The sequence below is a fragment of the Triturus cristatus genome, chromosome 12, assembly GCF_964204655.1.
Source record: "Triturus cristatus chromosome 12, aTriCri1.1, whole genome shotgun sequence".
Classification (NCBI taxonomy): domain Eukaryota; kingdom Metazoa; phylum Chordata; class Amphibia; order Caudata; family Salamandridae; genus Triturus; species Triturus cristatus.
In genome coordinates, this window is record NC_140595.1 from 317,074,558 (window position 1) to 317,096,524 (window position 21,967).

Genomic DNA, 21,967 nt, shown 5'->3' on the forward strand with positions numbered 1-21,967 from the left:
CTTTATATCACTCCTTTCCAACACAGAGACGAAACCATAAACACTAGGGGAGGCAAGGAGGCTAAACTTTATCTCATTCAATTGTATATTTCCTAAATATTTTAATTACTTATTACTCATGGAGATTTTCACAGCACTTGTCTAGGAGTAGAATGTGTATATTTACCTAGTGTTTTTTTATTTTCCATGAACAACTCATTATGTACCTGTCACACAATAATAGAAAATACTTTGCGTATGTTTGATAGAAACCATTACAATATATATAACGCATAGTTATAAGACTTAATGTGGATGAACAAAGAACATAAGAGGGCAATTTTTAAACCGCATGAGATTCAATGGATAAGCAGGATGTTGAGGTTTGATCAGTTTGACTTTTATAACTGATATGGGGTCTTTAAAAAAGAATTTGATTGTTTAAAGAGCCATAAAACAGGAATTGTCCAGTAAGGTGATGTCACTCACATGGACAAATGGTAAAGATTGTTCAGTTAGTCTTGAATCCTATACATATTTGATTAACTTGTTGATAAGCAATCCTTCTGGAAAGCTGAAAGAGAGTGGCAAAGATTAAATGCTTCAAACATCACAAAACCACCATATTTTTCAAATTGAAAAAAATATTTTATTTGAGGCTTTAATAGGTATACATGTTTATCTTCAATAAATTGCCTTTTAGAAATACAAATATAGATACTAATACTTGTTAAAATCCCAACACAAATTCAAATCACTCACACACTCGTCTCCTCCCCACATATTGATCACACTCATAAAGTCATACCAATCACTCAGTAACCCTTTTTACCATTCATACCAATCACTCCGTAATCCTTTCTTCCCCTAATTCAGTCTTAATACTCTCAATTTATAATCATTTCAGTAAGTGTAAACAAGGAGAAAGTAGTGTTTCTGTCAGTATGTTTTCCTTTCATGTCTGCGAGTGGTTTCTTGCCTGGGATAAGTTGAAAGGAGAGTTAAAGCTGCCACATACCACAATATGTTTTCGCAGTATGTAAATTTAGCTTTTAATAAACGGTTGAGAACCGGCCTCTTGCTCTACGTTATGTTTGCTTTCCCTTTGGTGGTTTTGCTAAACGCTTAACACTTCAAGAAAAGTGTTGGCAGATATAATAAAGCAACTAGCACAGCTCATAACAGTTCAGGATACAAAGAATGTAATGTTCAGAGAACGTGAAGTCATAGAATAGTGTGAATTTATTAACTAGACAGTAATAACAATCAGAAATAGGCAGTAACACTTTAACCACCTAAAAAATTAGTCAAGGCCTTGGAATAAAGTTTTACTGTGGGAAGTAATTTAAGTTTACCCCGGTAGAAATAGTTTTCAAGAAAATGGTGAAGCGTTTGTATCAGAGATATAAGCATGACTAAGTTATGGGTCCAGATTTAACCAGGAGGGTACTTATCTGGTATGCCTTGGGGATTGGGGCTGCTGAACACAGTTACAATTTACTTAGATGCTGTGATAGATCTAGCTCCTGCAAGCAGCCATTGGCTACAGAAGGTAATTGAGGGGAATGTCAATAAGCTTGATGTTTACTTGTGGTACTGAGGTCTGGAGATGAAGAAAATGCTTTTTGCAGGAGTAGGCGGTTTTGGAGACTACTGGAAGATGCAGATTTCTAGATAGTTATTTTTCTCCCATTTTGTATGGGTGTTCAAGTCTTCCAAGCAAGTTCCACTGCCTTTGAGTTTCAACAAGCAACGTTGTTTTGTGCTCTGCCTCTTGCAAGAATGTATTTTTCATACTTTTCTGAGATTTTAGGTTCATAATTTAATCCAAGAAATGAAAGTTTGTATGAGGAAGTAGGCACTTATATTTTCTTTCAATCTGCTCTGCAAGTCTCTGGTCCTGGATCACTCCCTCTTTTGCTGCAGGAAATTTAGCAGTATTTCTCTTTTTTATTCTTATCAAATGCTACACTGTATGCATTTGGGTAGGGGTAGTCTTCTATCTCACCAGTCTGAGATTGGATTGGGTTGAATTCTGGGTGCCATGCTGCAGCGTTTCTTATTTTGTGTATAGTTGGCTACATCATTATAATTGTCTTTCTTCTCTTGTGAATTTGAATCATAATTATTGGTGAGTAATGGCTTAGACTATAAGACGGTATTGCATTGGATCTTCTCCTCACCAATCCACCCTGATTTCTCCCTTTTTCTATTACTTGTGTTAATCAATACCCACTTGTATACCTGAATAGATATATGTTAAAGTTCCATTTATTTTGTACCTCTAGCCTGCAAATTAAATAATATCTGATAGTGCAGTACTTTGTGCTATTGGGTAATGTATTTGCTTTAGTTTCAAATATATGTTGTATGCCATGCTTACAAAATCAAACCAAGAAAAGCTGCAATTGTTGTATTAGAAAGTAACTTTAAAAAAAAAAAATATTTCTTTTTTAATCTCTCAGGCACTTAGAGCCTGGTGCATCAGGATAGAGGATATACATTGTGCACTGAATTGTTGAAACCTGTCCCTGGTTTAGCATCTTGTCCCTGTTTTTGCAGTTTGTCTCAAATTTAGCAATGTGACTTATACTACTGTACTGTACTAATAGATCAAATTGCAAAATCTACTGATACAGAGTAACCAACCCTGCCTTATGAATATTAATTAAGCAGGTCTTTATTTGCGACCTTTTGCATTGGGCTACAATAATCGAGCCATTGGCCTGCAAGGAATAGCAGATCACAATCCCTGTATTTGCATTCCCAATGTTTTTATTGTTTTTTTTGCAGCCCATATTTTTGTTTAAAGAAACAGATGTTTGTACCTTATCAATGGTACCACAGATTCATGTCATACTAAAATGCATTTAGGAGGGCATGCTCCTTCACAACTTCAATGCGATATGGATGCTTAATCCCATTTTGTATGTAGGAAAGGTTTTCCTGACTAGCAGAATGGGTTTCATAGATACCAAAGCAATTTTGCAGTTGCAAACCCCCTGATTTTGCAAATTGCACGGTTTGTGATCACAAAATGGCTTTTTACATCTAGCACTGTCGTACAGTGATAATGTGAGTGGTTATGCAAGCATAGAACTACCATCTGGTTGTGGTACCAATGGAATATTGTATATAGTCGTCCCAGAAGAGCCAGAAACCCATCCCCTGGTGGTAGTTCTAGGCCACCGGGAAGTATTATATGGAGTCAACCCTGGTTTTTCTTTTGTAAATATTTTTATTGAAATTAAAACATAAAACAGTACACATTGGCATCAGGTTCAGTAGAGTAATTGTCCAGTGCGAGCAGAAGGAAACATTCATGACATGTTGAAAAAGAGTGGGTGCCATCTGGCTTCGCAATACAGTTTTTATCACATTGCTTCGAGCAAGTACGTATCTTTTAATCGTGATCACTTAAGTCTGAGTCTGAGGTGTCGCTCGGGGGTTCACATATATTCCCTCTATAGGCATTCCACCCACCCCAGACCTGGGTCCATTTTTTGGGGCAGCCTCTGTGTATGTAGACAGTTTTTTCGACCACCATTGTGGAGTCCATATCTCGGGACCATTGGGCGAGGGTTGGAGCTTGGCTAGAGCCCCACCTTTGAGCTATATTGCGCTTCGCCAACATAAGTCCCAGTGTTACCCAGAGTTGTGCGACCCTGTGGAGATCAGTCGGTTCCCAGACACCTCCGCGGCTCCGGGAGTGTCGGGACCTTACTCGGGAGAGTGTGCGCAGAATTCCCTTCCAGTACTGAGTTATGACCGGACATTCCCACAGGGTATGTATGAGGGTTCCTTCCAACCCACACTGCCTAAGACATAGCGGGGAGTCGATTCGGCTAAGTTTAAACAGGAGTGTACGAGTGTAGTATGTGCGGTGCAGAATTTTAAGTTGGACCAGTTGCAGTCTGGATGAGACGCCCACCTCCCTAGGGGAGGAGAGCGCCGCCTGCCAGTCCGTTTCATCAAACTCCCCCAGCTCAGCCTCCCATCGGTTTTTAAGAGCCTCGAAAGGATCTGGCCGGTTGTTTATCAGCTTTCGGTACGTTAGGGAGGTCGCCCTCTGAGTCAGGTGTTCTGTGAGGAGCCGGTCCTCCAGAGGCGACGACTCCGGAAGTCGGGTCCCCGGCGGGACCGCCGCCTGGAGTGCTTGGCGGATTTGCATGTACCTGAACCCTTCAGTGGCAGCTAGGTCAAAATCTGCTTGCAGTTGTGTAAACGTGACCATTTCTCCCCTCCTCCAAAGGTCACCCACCCTGGAGATGCCAATGAGGTCCCATTGATGGAACCCCATGGTGGTGCGTAGTACCCCCAACTGTTTTGCCTCCCACAACGGAGTAGCTTGGGTTATTTTCCCAGCTCAGCCCAGAGCCCGCTGCGCCGCAAACCATAGCTGGAGGGTGTGCGTCGTGGGGCCTGGGGGGCATTGGCCCCGTTTATGGTTGTAGAGCGCCCCCATGACCCCCCCAGCCCCCAGCAGGTGCCGATCCATACGATATGCTGGGTCGTCCCCTGGCACATGCAACCACTGGTTTATCACCGTAAGCTGCGATGCCCAATAGTACAGTCGTATGTCTGGGAGGGCTATCCCACCGTCGTACCACCCCCTGGTGAGCTTGTGGAGTGCGATCCGCGGTGTCCTGTCCTCCCATAGTAGGCTGGTGACTTCTGCATTGACGGCGGCGAAGTATGTCGGGGGCACCGGGAAGGGGGTATTCTGAAGTATATACAGAAATCTAGGGAGAGCCATCATTTTGAAGAGGGCGGCCCTTCCCAGCAACGTCAAGGGCAAGGAGCGCCAATGTTTGACATCGCTTCGAAACCGAAGCAGTGGCTTCGTGAGATTTTCAGCTATAAAGCGGTCCCTATCAGCTGTCACATAGATTCCCAGGTATTTGAACCCGTCCGTCACCACCCGAATCGCACAATCCCGCGGGAGCCTAGGCGGGGAGCCGTGGAGCATGTAGACAATGGACTTTTCCCAGTTAATCCCGTAGCCCGATACCCTCCCGTACGACGCACAGATATCCAGGAGACAAACGATCGAGCGGGCTGGGGAGGCTAAGTACAACAGGATGTCGTCAGCGTAGAGGGAGATGCGATCCTCCCACCCCATTGTCCACCTTAGTCCCCGGATCACCGGGTCCTGCCGCAGCCATGCCGCAAGTGGCTCCAGAGCCAAAGCAAAAAGGAGCGGGGAAAGAGGGCATCCCTGTCGCGTCCCCCGCCCCAACGGAAAGGGTTCTGAGATATGGCCATTGACCACCACCTGTGCCAGCGGCTCGGTATACAGAAGCTGAATCCATGCGCACATCTTGGGGCCGAATCCTACGTGGCGAAGGACAGCGAAGAGGAACGGCCATTCCACCCGGTCAAACGCCATTCGTGCATCCAGCGAGAGGATGGCTGCGTCGTCCTCTATCGAGGCGCGGCGCGCAAGAATTCCGTGGAGCCGCCGTAGATTTAAGGCGGTATTCCGGCGTGGCATAAATCCCGATTGGTCTGGGTATATTAGGGTTGTGAGGTAGGGCTGCAGTCTTGTCGCCAGCACCTTTGCCAGAATTTTTGCCTCCGCATTCAGCAATGAGATTGGGCGATAGGAGGCGCACTCATGCGCTGGCATAGTAGGCTTCGGAATTGCCACTATGGTAGCCACTCTCTGGTCCGGGGGGAGTATCCCTGTCGACAGGCTGTCATTGTACATGGCCAATAGATGCGGGACTACCTGGGCAGCGTTCAATTTATAGAATTCTACCGGAATACCATTTGGGCCCATAGCCTTCCCGGCACGGAGAGCGAGTATTGCCAACGTGAGCTCTTCTGCCTTCAGGTCTGCCTCTAGGGCCTCTACTTCCGACGGGGCCAGTCGCGGCATCGCAATGTCCCGGAGGAAGGCCTCATTTTCTGCCACCATGGACGAAGCCTCCGGCGTATATACCGTCTTGTAGTGAGCCGCCAAGGCCTCTACGATTTGCCGCGGCTCAGACGTGTAGTCTCCCGAATCCAGCCTGATCCGCGCCACCCAGCGCGCGGCCCGTTCCCGCCTCTCAAGCCAGGCCAACAGTTTGCCCGCCTTGTCTCCCAGCTGGTAAACAGTATGTCGTGCAGCCGTCTGTTTGGCTCGTGCGGCTTCCACAAGATAGGAGCGATATTCCTGCTGCGCCATATGGGCCCTATGTGCAGTGTCATCGTCGGTATGCGTGACCTGGTTTGCCTCCGCCTCTGCCACCCCCTGCTCAAGCCTATGTACCTCAAGCTGCTGGGTCCTCTTGTAGTCTGTAATCATGGAAATTGCTTGTCCACGAAGGACTGTTTTGTACGCCTCCCACAGTGTCGCAGGGCCTATCTCAGGGTCCTTGTTTTCAGCAAAATAATGTTTGGTCGTCGCCCGAAGGGCTTTGCGAATTTTGGGGATTTTGAGGTATCCCGGATAAATTGGGAATATTCTGCGGTTACGTGGGGTAGAAAGTGTGAATGTGATCACTACCGGAGAATGGTCCGAGATGCCCCTGGGTAGATGGGAAACGTCAGTCATGCCTCTAAACCCCATGGGTGACGCGAAGATATAGTCTATGTGGGAAAGGGTGTTGTGAGCCCCCGAGTGAAAGGTGTATTGTCGGTCTTCAGGGCATTGGGCCCTCCAGGTGTCTATGAGGCCGAGTGCCTCCGTGAATTCTCGCAGTTTGGGGGTTGCGCCACCGCGGTCTCTAAAAGATGACCTGTCCAGTAGCGGGTTCATCGTTGCGTTGAAATCCCCGCCCAGAATGAGTTCCCCCGGTGGTAATGTCAGCAGGAATTCCCCCAATGCCCGGAGCGTGTCCTGGTGGAGTGTTGGCGGGATGTAGACGGTTACCAAATTATATACTTTAAGCTCCCATTGGCAGGTGAGCGCCGCGAATCGGCCCTGTTCCTCCCTACGGGAGTCAACTAAAATCAGTGGAAAGCGCTTGTTTACCAATATGCCAACCCCGCGGGACCCAGACGTGAATTCTGAATGTATCGCCATCTTAAACCCCCATCTGTCCAGTGCTCTCGTGGTCGAGCCTACCAGATGCGTTTCTTGTAGGAGTGCCACTGCCGGCCCCTTGCGCTTGAGACACTGTAAGACAAGCCCACGTTTAACCTTATCTCCCAGCCCGTTCACGTTCCACGATAGAATTGTAAGTGTGGGACTGTGTCGCCGGGCTTGTTCCCCTGTGGAGCCGACGGTGGCCTCTAGGGCGGTATTATGTGATTCCTTCGCCATGTACGGTGGTGACAAGTAGTAGTCTCCGCATCTCCCCCTGGATCTATAACAAGTCTGAGGTGCAAAGCATGCCAATGTGTGGTAGCTAAACCTAGAACAAAACACAAACCAACATTTCCAAGATGTCCCTTCCCTCCTCCCTGCCTCCCTGCCCAGCGGATTTAAAACTACCCGCCACCCCAACTTAGCAGAGTGCTTGGTTCCCATAACTGTCTACTTGCGTGCTGGGGAATGGCTGCCCAGTGCCCCTCGTCCGATCCCCGCACCATGTGTGTGTCCCTTTAGGAAACCGGTTAGCAGCATGTTGCAGAGTACGTAGACAATGACTGCGACACCCCTTTATTGTCCGAGTCTGCAATGAGTGTCTTAACCCATGGGGAATCCGCCGGCTTTCAGCTGCCGAAGGTCGTTTAGGCCGTGGCGGCCACAGCTACGTTGTGTGATGACTGTCTCCTGTGGTCTAGGGTCCTCCAGTTTTTCCAGGGGAGGCAGAATGGCTTCGGTGGGTGCGTCCCGTCCGCCCCGATGCCTCCGCCGGGTGCCAGCCCTCCAGCCACTCCGCGGCCTCCGTCGGTGTGGCAAAGAACCATGTGCGCCCCTCCGCCTCCACCCGGAGCTTTGCCGGGTACAGCATCGCGTATTTGAGTTCTCGAGCGCGCAGCTCCGCTTTGACCGCGATGAAGTCTCAGCGTTTCCGCGACACTGTCGCAGTGTAGTCCGGGTAGAGGGTCACCGTGCAGTTGTCAACCCGCAGCGGGGGGGCGGTACGCGCCGCCTGGAGGATAGCGTCTCTATCTCGGAAATTAAAGATACGGGCCAGGATCGGGCGCGGGGGGGCCCCAGGTCTCGGCCTACCCCCAGGCACCCGGTGCGCTCTTTCGACCGAGAAAAATTTTGAAAGTCCGCGCGGCTGCAATTGTTCCGTGATAAGCTTTTCCACGAAGAGGTAGAGCGCCGGCCCCCGCTCACTCTCAGGCACACCCACGACGCGGACGTTGTTCGACCTGCCCTCCTGGTCATCCAGCTTGTCCATAAGTTGTTTCTGGACCCGCTCCAGCGACTGTATGCGTTTTCTGCTCTCGGCCGCGTCTTTAGTGAGGGTTGCGGTAGTCGTTTCGACCTCAGACAGCCTCGTGTTGATTTTGGCGACGTCAGCCCTCAGCAGCGTCACATCTGTGGAGATCGTGCCAATGGAGGTTTGCATCTGTGTCAGTGTGGCCATAACATCTGCCAGGGTGATCTCTTTGGCCTTGTCAGGGGGGGGGGGGAGGCTGGCCGGTCTTTCTGAAAGGCATATTTGTCGAGCCTGGCCTGCGCTCCCCCACGCTGGCCCTTCCCCCCCATGGTGGCCCGCGATGTGCGGCCTGCGGGGTCGTCGGCCTTCTTTCTGTCTCGGTATCGTGCAGGCCTCAGATCCCCAGTTGCCTCCTTACCAGGTGAGTGGGCGCACACCTCGTTCCGCCCGTGTCCGCTGCGTCAGGTCTCAAGTCTCAGGCAAGGCCGGCGCCTTATGCTGCAAGGCCACCCTCCACTCCGGGACATGCAGGGGATGCGTCACCTGCCTTCTGCTGCCAGCGTCCCTCTATGGCTCCGACTGCCCCCAGTGCCACTAGTTATCAGATTGCTCTTTGGGGCCTCACCACTGCGCCCAGTGTGTCACCTCCCGTGCTGAAATGGCGCCGCGCCAGTCCAACATCGTCTCCGCTGGGCGGGCCGGTCGCCGTTGATGTCAGGGGGGGGGGGCCCGGCCTCCGGTGCTCTCTTTCCGCCGGTATGCCTGTTCCTGGCGTGGCGCGCCTCTGTTCTGGGCGCTCACGCCTCCGGCTGCCGATCCGGTCCTTTTGCGCACCGCCGGGTCGGGTGGCCGGTACTCGAGGCCCTGGCGCCTCCTCCGCAGATAGGCCCGGCGCCCGCAGCGAGGCAGCCGGGCGGGCTAGACGCAGCGCTTCTTGCGTTTCCGCCGATCACCGGAGCCTCGGGTGTGCAGGGGGCTCCGTCGCGTCAGTTTTGCCGGTTTAAGGGCCAGGATGGGTGCCGGATAGTGGTGAGATCGGGCGCGGGGCTCCGGAGCCGCACTAGGTTGCGGCCATTTTCGTCGGCTGCAAGCCACGCCCCCCGAGTCAACCCTGGATTGACAGAATACCGGTCCCTGGTAGCAGCACTAAGCTACCAGTAAGTACAATATAGAGTCAACCCAGGAGTGAGAGAATCCAAGCTCCTGGCAGCAGTACCAAGCCACCAGGAAACGCCACATGGAGTCAACATAGGAGCGACAGGATCCTAGCCCCTGGGGCAGTGGTATGCCACCAAGAAGAACAATCGGGTCTAATCAGACCCTCCGGCATTTTGTGATTTGAGAAATAAGCGTGAAATCAGCTGACAAACTCTATGAGCCCTATATTGATAGTTTTGGCCTAAAAAAAAAGGTCTCCAACATGCAACAAAAAATGGTGACCTTTTATTGGCTGTACGTGCACACGTCCCTACGTGGCGCCATACAGCCGTAATAGCTGCCTGCTTCTTGTCGCATTACTGTGTGATGCTTCCAGTCATTGATGGCGGCACTCCATGGTACAAGAAGTGTTCCATGTGCCCCTGATTAAGCTCTCTCGTGACCATGCGATGGTGTACCACACGGGGCAGGATGCCTGCATTTGACCATGGCTATGTTCTCCCATGACCATTAGATGCTGTCACAAATCCTTAATTTGTGTCTTTGCTTGCTGCATAGTATGTGTGTCTCTTTAAAAAAAAAAAAAAAAAAAAAAAAATTAAGTGTTGATCCTGTACTGTGCACCACAATTTATCTCACCCGACCATGCAGCGCTGCATCCATTTCGGGCTGAACGAAAGCGATTTCATTTCCTATGAAGAGTATAAAGAGATTTAGTCCTCGGTAACTAACGGTTTCTAGTAGTGCAGGAGTGGCACAGCTAAGACTGCAGCGGATCCCGGTTGAGAGATGCCAGCATCATTGCATGGGCTCACAGTGACGTCCCTTATCCAGGGCAGGCTGAGGTGGGGGTAAAATCGGTGTTATCAGCTATTTGTCAGCCGTGGCTCTCTCCTTTGCACAATATTACACTCATGCTAAAAAGGCACTGGGCACTATTCACTATCTGCCCAGAGCAGAACTTGAGTCTTAAACCATGGCTTGTCCGTGCCCTCATGGGGGAAAGGATCTCCGGTTGGGGAAAGGCATTTGACTCCCAGATGTTCCCTCGTTTCCTAAAGCCAGGAGTGCCCCAGAGGGACAGCCTCTGAGGGACATGTGAATGCTGGAGAAATGTGTAATAAGACACCACATGCTCTTGTCCTAGGGGCGCCAAAGACTCCCTTGTGGAATCGTGGCGCTTCCTGGTTGAGATCTGGTCGCACCCATGTATACTCTCAGGGACAGTTTTTGGCCCAGGCCTAGGGTGCCAATCATCAGAGGGACGAAATGAATTGTCCACATAAAGGTCCTGCAGACACAACGCCCCCCTACCTTAGTTCCAGTGATTCCCTTTGAAGTGCTTTTAATCGGTTTTAATTGTGCTGCAGTTGCGTTCTTTTAGCTCCATATCGACCCCCTACCTTGCCCTCCCATCTGCCTCTCACTCGGGGGAGAGAACCTGCTGTATTGGGACCTCATTGGGCTGTAGAGAGCAGCATGGTATCCCTAGCCCCCATCTGTGCAAACCTCTGGATTTCTTCATGCTGCTTGTGACACAAGGCACTATGTGCTATGTTACAGGTTGAATTCTGCTTCCTGGAGGGTCCCTGTTGGCTGACTCGAGGGATCTGCCTGATTTCTGACCTATCTTCCAGGCTTCCTGGAGCTACTGGCTGCCTGGTGAATATCATGTGCATGGTGGTGGAAGTGTTTTGCCAATAGGGATTCTAGACACTGGTTGTTTTGGGGCTTTCAGCCACTGGCTGTCTTGTGGATCACATGCTTCCTGATGGCATTCATTTTCTTCTGGAAATATCCCATTGGTTTCCTGGTGGAGTCTCGTTGGGCTTCCTGTCGGAATCTTGTTTGGCTGCCTGGCGGAATCTCATTGGGCTGCCTGGCGGAATCTTGTTGGGCTGCCTGGCGGAATCTCGTTGGGCTGCCTGGCGGAATCTAGTTGGGTTGCCTGGTGGAATATTGCTGGGCTGCCTGGCAGACTCGCACTGGTCGGCTTAGATTATTGATATTCAAGGAAGCAAACACCCGTCCGAGCGATGATGGACACTGATATTGTGCAAGTGACGACATGCGGGCAGCAGATAATGAGACGTAAAGTTGATTAACGCTCCGAGTCAAACAAGAAGAAATAAATATCCTTGTGGTCTTTGTCTTTTTGCTGGAAAACCGATGATCCACATGCTGCTGTCATTCCGGAGAATGTAAAGCCTAAAATTTGACTTTCGCAAAAGTTAATAAGTACGATTTTCAAGCAAGCAGAAATGTTTTCAAAAACATGACCAACACACTGAAGAAACTCCATAATACTTGGTATTGTTAACAATAAAATGGGTTTTTTCTACAATGTCTATTGTGTTGTTGTTTAGATCAACGAAGAAGTGTGGGTAGTGGAAAGGAGGACAAGTGTAGTGCCCAAGGAGTAAGCAATGGACGCTGGCAGCCAAGAAGAAGGGGAAGAAAAACAGACATTTTGTGGCGCAAATCGCGCAAAATAAAGTGCTGCAATAATTCTGAAACATTTACATTCTTGTGCCACAAAATTAGAAATCTATGCTGCAATATCCCGGGGGGTGGGTGGGGGGGGGGGGATTCTGTCTAATCAAGTGAGACAGAAACACCAACATTTAGCCTGACAAGTATTGAATTATCAGGTGGACATTCAAGTCAGCTGAGATGACATCTAGTAGTGTCTGTAGGAGGAATGTGTTTGGTTAAGTTATGATAGAGATACTGAGAGAGTCAGAGGTTGAAGGATAAAGGTTTGTTGAGGCTATGTCCCAATGCCCAGTTTGTTGATGGCAGTCACCCCTTTGTCATCAGGAGCTGGTGGTGCAAGGCAGATTTCAGATTTTGCTTGCAAGGATCCATTCTGGAGCAACAGAGGAGTCTCCCATGGCATACACTGGTTACAGGCAGCCAGGACAAATGTCAAATACAGTCTCGAGGAAGGATATGAGCATCACATGGTTTGCACTACTTACAGGGAGCCAAATCAGTATTCGGTGGAGCCACCAAGGAGTGACCGAGTAAAAGCACATTGTATACACTGGTTAAAAGCACCAAGTGAAACGCCAATTGGATTTCACCCAACAGCATCAGCGGAGCAGCTCATAGCATGCACTCGGGACTAGTTACTATATAAATGCCATTAGGTCCACCCATAAGTGAGAGAGGGACTAACTGCGACCAGATGAAACATGGGTATGCTTATTGTTTAATAAAATAGAAGTATTTAGCAGGTGTTTCGGTGTAACACATGGCTGTTTCTTGTAGGGCTTGAAGATGGTGTATTTTTCCGTTCTGGCTGGGAGTAGTGTGCTTGCGGGTTCAGACCCAAGCCCCCTTTAGAGCTCTAGTAGACCCAAAGAGGGGAGTCCTTTAGAGAGCTGCTGTTTACCTCAAACATACCTAATCGAAGGCTGCTCATGTGATAGGATGCCCCAATCAAAAGGGAGGGGTGGGGCATGGACCAATAGGTAGCATTGAAATCTCAGCAGGGGGATTTGAAAGCACCGATACTCATACTGTGTGATTTCTGCACCACTGAAAACCTAATGACGGCAAATGTCGGATGGCAAATGTTCTTGTGGATTTAAAACCACATTGTTAAATGAAGTATGTGAAGCAGTTGTAGTGGTCCATAAGATATGTAATAGGTTATGATGTTGTCAATGTGACTTTTGAAATCACTCAAACCGGTTTAAAGTATGTGGGGTTGCGGACATGCTTTGGGAAATATGTTCGAGCTTTTCTTGACTGAATAGAAGACTAAATTATCTTGCCACGCGTACTTTTTATTGTTGCTGAACACTAACTGCGTGTGTAGAATGATGTAATGAACTGTGACGTAAAATTCATAATGAAATACTGCTAGCAGTTTAATGCATAAATAAATTTGCTAACTTTCAGAATTAGCGTTCATTTGCATAGTGTTTGCTTCGCCTGAATGCAGCCTTTCATGTTTATTCAGCTGGCCAGTGCTGAAGATTTCCATTTGAAGTGTTTTAGTCTGAACTTAGAGTTAGTTGTACTTTCTCTAGGTTTCATTTTACTGTCCTTTGGGAATAGGTGTTTTCCATGTCAGAAACTCTTGTCATGCGTTGACCGATTAAGGGCTTTGATGTTGTTAGCCTTTTTATTGTCCCACATTGCCATAATTAAGGAAACGGCGGGTACTGGGTCAGTATGAGAGCATCCATGCTGGTGGAATGGTAGAGGCGAAGGTTCTCTTTGCAGTGGGTGCACATACAATGATATTGTGGAACTAGGGCTTCATAATCTCAGTGGCCCGAAAGGAAGCCTCTTATGTGTTCCTGAAAAGTCACCTTTGGAACAGTTGCCTGACTTTCCATCCCTTTGAGTTATGTGATGGTTAGCGTAACTGGCACATCGCCTACCTTGCTTTATCTGTTTGCTGTGGTGGTAATTAAAGGATACAAGTCTCAATTATAAAGTGCCGCCTTTAGGGTCGGACTCGCCTTTAGGGCAGTAAGGCAGTGCCCAATAGGCTGGTGTGACAGATCAGGGTGTGGGCTGTTTTTTTTAGCAGTTTGTGGGCATGTTTTATGGTCAGGTGGGCCAGGTTTTAATATTGATTTCCCGGTCCATCACGCAACCCTGATCGACCGTGTCTCAGCCATAGACATCAGAGACAGAGCCAAGGCCCTCCTGGCCTCCTTTCTTTCTCACCGCACCCAACTAGTAACCCTTGGCGCCTTCAAATCTCCATTTTTTGCACTCCCGTGCGGTGTGCCGCAGAGATCATCGTGGAGTCAGACCTTGTTTAATATATGCGTGTCGGACTTGGCGAGGATCAAGTCCTACAACATGCGACTAACCTCATAAGCCGACGATACACAACTGGTGCTAGCGGTTCACAATGATGGAGGGACAGTCACGGCTAACTTCCAAGAGGGAACGCTTGCAATAAGCACTTGGATGGCAAACAACTGCCTCAAATTAAAGACAGACAAGACGGAGGTGATGATCTTTGGTAATCTCTCCCCTAGCTGGTCCCCCACCTGGTGGCCAGCAGAGCTAGGCTCAACTCCGTCTCCTGTCACAAATGTCAGAAACCTGGGTGTTATGTTCGACGACAAGTTGTCATTCATACACCATGCAAACGCAGTTGTCTCCTCATCCTTCTATACCATCAGGATAATAAAATCTTCTACCTTTTCTACCAACTTGCGCCGGCAGGACTCTCATCAGCACGCTGGTTTTGTCAAAGGTAGACTATTGCAATGGTCTACTCATCAATGCCCAGGAAAGAGTCCTAAACAAGTTACAAATGGTGCAAAATGCAGCAGCAAGGATTCTGTCAGGCACCCCCAAGTCCAAACCAATATCCAAGGTGGTACGACAGTTTCATTGGCTACCTATCAGGAGCAGCCACAAGTTCAAGGCCCTATGCATTGCCTACAAGGAAATCCACAACACAGGACCTGAGTTCCTGAAGAAAACTCTCTGTTCCTACATGCCAAGTAGACACTTACGCTCATCAGCAGCAAACTTGCTGACTGTCCCCAGAACCAAGAATGCTTCTTGGGGCGACAGACGATTCACTATTGCCACTGCCAGACTATGGAACACACTCCCCCTTCACATCAAGACCATTCCCACTCTGTTTTCCTTTCGTAAACAATTAAAAACCTGGCTTTTTAACCAATAAATCACTCGCTCCCAGTCCCTCCTCTACCCAGCCGTCCGTAGCACCGAGACACCCAAGGGTATTTGCACGCTCTACAAATTGCTTAAAAAATATTACCACGAACATTGCCTGTTGATAGCATTAATGCATGCAGTCTCCCGTAACTTGCAAAATATCAATATAGCCGCTCTACAAGTTCAAGACTGGCCCAATTGTCAAATGTGGGTATTGTTTTAGCTATGCGGTTCGATATTGGGGCCACTTTCAATTTGGTGCCCAGGCCAATTTTTTGTCCCCGGCCAACCCTGGCTGCCTTGTATTTTAATTGTAACTGTTGCATAATTTATGTGTCACTCTATGCCTGAAAGGCTATTGCTTTGACTTCTACTGGGTGCTCCCTTGTGTCTGTACAAAGCTAAACCTCTCTGAAGAGCTATAATGTTATGTTATATACTCTTATAACGTGCACAGCTACTCCAAGGTATGTCCCAGCGCGAGTCCAAGAGGAGTTACCGAGCTGTCACTAGGGGAAGAGGTAGATTTTTAGAAGTTTCTTGAAGGCCAGCCGGTATTGCGTATTGTGCAGTAAAAACGGAAGGGCATTCCATGCCTGGGCAGCCTTCACGGCCAGGGAGCAGCCGCCCATCTTGAGGCGACTGAAGCGGGGCACTTTGGCTAAAATAAGTGCTGATGAGCGTAGTTGTCTCAGTGGGACGTAGAAGGAAAACCGCTTCTGCAAATAGGCGGGACCATGACCATGGAGGGCACAACGGACGATTACAAGGGATTTGAATTTGACCCTATCAGCCACGGGAAGCCAGTGGAGTGAGCGAAAATATTCGCACACGCTACTCCTCTTGGAGATTCCAAGGAGAAGCCTGGCAGCCGCATTCTGGATGACCTGGAGTCTATTCAAAGAGTATCCCGGGATGCCCACATACAAAGCGTTTGCGTAATCCAAACAGGAGAGGATCAAGGCACGGATGACCGTCTCTTTAGCAGGCCTAGGGAGAAGAGGAAGAAAGCTCCTTAGTGTTTTAAGGAGGCCAAAGCAGCTGCCTCAATGCTTCTTTACCTGGGTGGAAAAAGAAAGGTTATCCTCAAACCACACTCCCAGGTTCTTTGCGGATTTTCCATTGGAAGTTAGTAAGGGGAACCCAGGAGGCCAGATCATGTCTCTGAAGCCAGGGGGGAATTTACCATAGAGGAGAATCATTGACTTGTCTTCGTTACATTTGAGTTGAGCTGCAGCAAGCCACTCAAAAACCAAAGACATGCAGTGCTCAACAAAGGATACAGAATCCTCATCTTTTTCCCAGGTAAACAGGAGCTGGGTGTCATCTACGTAGGCAATCACCTTAGCCCCCAATTCCTCGGCCAAGTAGACCAGAGGTGACATAGATGTTAAAAAGAAGGAGGCTAAGGGAAGACTCCTGTGGGACCTCTGTGGTGACCGGCAGCAGGGATGATGCGGCCGGCGGCAGCCAGACCTGTTGAACCCGCCCTTCCAATAAGGACCTCAGCCAGCCCCAGGCAGAGCCTTCGACACCAATCTCAGTAAGCCGAGCAAGCAGCAATGAGTGAGGAACCGTGTCGAATGCCGCAGATAGGTCGAACATTACTAAGGCTGCTCTCCCACCGGCATCAAGACACTCACAAATGGCCTTGGAAATCTCCACCAGTGCTGTCTCGGTGCTATAAGAGGAACGAATCCCTGACTGTGCTGGTTGCAGGACATCTGACCCTGCAACAAACTCTGTAAGTTGTCTGGTCACCACCTTTTCACAGACTTTAGCTAGGCTGGACAGGAGGGAGATGGGGCGGTAATTTGCTAGGATCAAGGGGTCAAGGGTGGGCTTTTTCAGAAGGGGGAGGATTTTTGCCTGCTTCCAGGCCTCCGGTACACGGGCTTCAAGAAGGATGGCATTTATGATGGTATTTACTTCGGGGTTGATAATCTCCGCGACTGCGGCTAACAATCTAGCCGTGCAGGGGTCAGCGCGGAGCCCGATTTCAAGCCCTTCAAGATTTTAAGAGAGCGAAGGCAGATCCACTGAAGAGAGAGCGTGCAGAAAGTGCCTGGGAGTAACAGGCATAGAGACATCCAGCACGGGGTCTGAACGAGGTCCAGGGCAGGATGTAAAAGCCGCCTGAATCGTGCAGATTTTATCCATGAAGAAATTGCACAGAGTATTGCACCAACCCTCTGTGGCCGGGAGTGAGCTCGATTGCGCCGAGGGGGACGTAAAATTCTGGACTACTGCAAAGATCTCCTTGGAGTTGTTATGTGCCTGCTCAATGCGGGCTGCATAATAATGCTTCTTAGCCTGTGTTATCGCAGCATAGTACGTTTTTTGCCTGCACCTGAGATTACCCTTAGTCAGGAGGCAGTACTCACTGAGGCGCCAGGCACGTTCAAGTTTTTTGCACTCCCGCTTAAAAGCGAACAAATCTGGGGTAAACCAGGGCTTGGAAGGCGATTCCCTAGAGAACCTGGACGAAGTTGGTGTGGCTAGCATATTCATGGAGTTGTATAACCAGTTTGAGAATCCCGCAAGGCTCCCATCAAGATCCGGAGGGAGCGCGGGTCTAGAAGCAACAAGGCCGAGGAGAGTTTAGAGGGTTCTATATTTTTTAAAGCAGGTTTACGGTATCTAAGGCCAGAAGAGCAGGCCATGGCCACCTCCCAGTTGAGGCAGTAAAACACGTGTCAAGGGTTGCTTTTATTCATTCCAGGTTGGCTTGGATGGTATTTTACTATTCCAAAGCTGTAATACTGTGCCTGGAGTGGTAAAAGGCTTTTGTCATTTTACAGCTCGGCGTGGATGGCACTGTGCTAATCCTATGCTTAAAGACTTTGCTGTAGAAATGGCAAAAGACTGTGTCCCTTTCTATCTCTGCGTGTATGGCAATGTACTAATCCTATGCTTAAAAACTTTGATAGCAAAGCCGTAGGGTGCTCAATGCAGGAGCTGCTCTCCACCTAAACTTGGGAACTATCCAGAGTTCTCTGCTTGTTTTTTGCATGTTTGAATGAATGTATATATATATATGGATGGATGGATGTATATATGTGTGTCTATGTATATATGTATGTATATATCTATATATAGATGTACATAAATATACACGCACATTTACGGGGCTACGCTAAAATTCGGGAAAGGCCAGACATCGAAGTAAGACTAAAAGCCTTAGTTCTATTTTTATATCCGGCCTGTCTCAGTTTAGGTTTCTCAAAATCTGAGTACTTTAAAATGTGAGCATCTGTTTAATGTTATTTTTTTGCGATGGATCATTTTTTTTGTAAACATTTGCATGTTGCCTTTACACGGCTGCATTTTCACTGTTTACTTTCTGATTTTTAAAGCCAATTGCACATGTTTGCAAAAAAAAATACAAATTATAAAAGACCAGACCTAGGTGGCTTTGCGATGCGTGCTGTTCCTTGAGACCTGCTTTCAAGGGTCAGACTGTTGTATAGCTGTGGTTCTATAAACCGTCTTGTATTTTCAAATTTCGTTTTGTAATCCTTACACTGTTCTATGTTTTTCCTATTCTATATTTTCAAATTAGGAGTAAAAAAATCTGCAGCAAAAATAAATGTGCAGTTTTTATAGTGTGAGCTTTCCTCCCTCCAGGTTCTGGCCCTGATTGCCTTCATCTGCATAGAAACCATCATGCAGTGCTCCCCCTGTGAAGGCCTGTACTTCTTCGAGTTTGTGAGCTGCAGCGCGTGTGTAGTGACCGGAGCCCTGCTCACCATCTTCAGTCTTAACCTTCACACACGAATGTCACAGATCAACTGGAATTTAACCGTAAGTGTACAAACAAACCTTCATTGTGGTCAAAAACCTAGAAGATCTGAGCAGACCATGCCGCAGAATTACCTGAGTGGTTACCATGTAGGATTGCATTTCCTTGGTTTCATAGAATGTCCATCTAGAGTTAATGTGTGGTTACCATGTAGGTTTGCATCACCTTGCTTTCATAGAATGCCCATCCAGAGTTAATGTGTGGTTACCATGTAGGAATGCATTTCCTAGGTTTCATAGAATGTCCATCCAGAGTTAATGTATGGTTACCATGTAGGATTGCTTGCACCTTGCTTTCATTGAGTGCCCATCCAGAGGTAATGTGTGGTTACCATGTAGGATTGCATTTCCTTGGTTCCATAGAATGTCCATCCAGAGTTAATGTATGGTTACTATGTAGGATTGCTTGCACCTTTCGTCCATAGAATGCCCATACAGAGTTATTGTGTGATTACCATGTAGGATTGCAGGCACCTTGCTTTCATAGATGCCCATCTAGAGTTAATGTGTGGTTACCATGTAGGTTTGCATCACCTTGCTTTCTTAGAATGCCCATCCAGAGTTAATGTGTGGTTACCATGTAGGAATGCATTTCCTTGGTTTCATAGAATGTCCATCCAGAGTTAATGTATGATTACCATGTAGGATTGCTTGCAACTTGCTTTCATAGAGTGCACATCCAGAGTTAATGTGTGGTTACCATGTAGGATTGCATGCACCTTGCTTTCATAGAATGCCCATCCAGAGTTAATGATACAGAGTTACCCTTATTAAACCAAAATTATCATGGTTGACTTCGAAATATTATGTGGTTTTGCTTACAAATTGATAACCTACAAGAGCAGTGTGATAGACCAAGGAATTCTAAAAAGCCTCCTCAAGAAGAATGGCTTGTGGGTAAAATCAGAGCTGAAAAGGACCTCAATTCAGAAAGATTTTGAGACTCTTCGAAAGCTGAACACCTGCTATGATTCGTTACTGGGTCCATCGTGCCCCTAAGCAGAAGTATGTGCTTTTCGAAAGTAGATGCCTAATAGGGGAATTTGTCTTTTTTAAGTTGGGCCCGTTAAATCTGGGAATGATTACAGCCAGCGGGGTGGGGGTGGGGGGGCCGGAGGGGGGGGGGGGGGGGGGGGGAGTATGTATAATAATGTGAATGTCCCAGCCAGTCTGGTGCCACCAAAACTACCTCTCTCGTTAAGCTGGCATGTCCTTTGTAAAGCAAGCTATGAGATGTATGTCGGTGGAGCTGCCATCTCCAGAGTTGGTTGGTTGGTTCAATGGAAAATTGAACACAAAAAACTGGAAACTCGTATACGCACTGTTATATGGTAAATCACATGGTAAATTCTGAGTTTAAAATCTGTGTAATGTTTTTAACTGTTATTACTTTGCTTACACACCACTCAACCTAAAGTCACATGACCACTCACATGCATGCATATAGAAACACCCTGCACTCACAAGGACCTCGCACAGCAGTACACTTATACAGGCACAACTCACTCTACACCCACCTCCCGCTTACACAGGCATAATGGTCACCCTGAACTCAGGCTCACCACTCACCCTTCACATCTTTCAGACTGCAGGCGTACAAGTGCACTGCTCACCTTGCCTGTACACAGGTTCACCCCCCACCCTGTACTCTTACAAACATAACTCTCTCTGCACTGCTGGAGAACCCTCTTCCCTTACACTCACACAGACACCCAACTCACCCTGTAATTACAAAGACACAGCCCTCATCCTCCACTCTCAGACACCACTCACCCTGCACAAATCTCCGACTGCAAGCATACGGGTACACTACTTACCCTACGCTCACATGTATTTCATACTGCACACACACAGGTACTGCAAACGCATCCTCCCCATGAGTTATCACGGTGCATGGAGGGCAATTCATCCATCTCTTTTGCAGCACATTAAAACCTGACCTGCCTTACTTGAGTTAGAAACTACAATTTACACACACATGACTGGAGCAGGTACACCGCAAGAGCATGCCTCCCATCTCTCACCACTTAGTTATCTAAGTGGACATGGAAGGTATGCCCTCCAGGTTATGTGCAAGTTTCTGCTGCATACACGATAACCCTCACCTATTATACTATGACGAAATGTGTATATTAAATATATATCTAAGCAGGTGATGCATCACCCCCTGAGCCATCTGGCCGGTACTCCCTTGATATCTCTTACTAGGGTAACGCAGCAAAGCTGAAGCCTGCGGCATCATAGACTAGCCACACTGGGCTTTGCTGCTGCCTTGTTCCCTCACTTCACATCGTGGCCAGAAGCCAGAGGAGCAGGACTGCACCGGAAAGCACTGTCCGGCCGCAGCGTCTCGCCTATGACATGCTCCCTAAGGGGCTTCCAGGACCACACCAGCCTTCCACACTTTCTGAGTTACAGGTGAGGTGGTGTAGGAAAGTGGTTGGTTTTTTTTTCACATGCCCACCCCCACTTTTTGCCTGGTATTTGATGTGATTTCGACTGGAAGTGTGCTGGGTTCCTGCTAACCTGGTCCCCAGTGCCAGACAACCAGCTACTAGTGTGCTAAAAGACTGTTTTTTGCCAGCCTGCCACCACATACAAGTTTCTGACCCCCAAGGGTGAGTGCTTTGCTCTCAGGAGGCCAGAAATCATGCCTGCTTGGGCAGAGGGTGCTTACACCCCTGCCCACAGGATGACCTGCAGATTAGTATTCCAAGGCAGGGGAGCTTCAAAGGGTCCACTGCCCTAGGTATGCAAATCTGGCTTCTCTCACAGGAGAGGAATCCAAACCCATTTGTCTAGAGCCCTTTGGCACATGAACAGGCGGGAAAATTAACTAGTCTGAAAAGGTGTGTCCCCCTCAGGCTTGTACCACCCCTAGGTTGAGCTACCTGAAGTGAAGGCGACTTTTCAGAGTTGGCCATCTTAGTGATGCCAAACTTAGGATCTCTGGGACAGGGCTATGCCCACTACCTGCAGGAAGTGGTCATATAGGGGGCATAGTGACCTCTGGATAAAGTAGCCTATTGGCTACTACCCTACACTCCCCTAACTCCACTAAATTCAATATTTAGGGGAGTCCGTAGCCCCGTGAAATC

General features: G+C 48.2%; 1 protein-coding gene across 1 annotated transcript in view; it reads left to right on the forward strand.

Moving 5' to 3' along the window:
• CMTM4 (CKLF like MARVEL transmembrane domain containing 4) overlaps nucleotides 1-21,967 on the forward strand; it is a 385,333-nt gene that overhangs the window by 152,502 nt on the left and 210,864 nt on the right. The window contains exon 2 of the mRNA XM_085639197.1: nucleotides 18,696-18,872. Coding sequence (XP_085495323.1) covers nucleotides 18,696-18,872 — 177 coding nt within the window. The remainder of the gene's footprint in view (nucleotides 1-18,695; nucleotides 18,873-21,967) is intronic.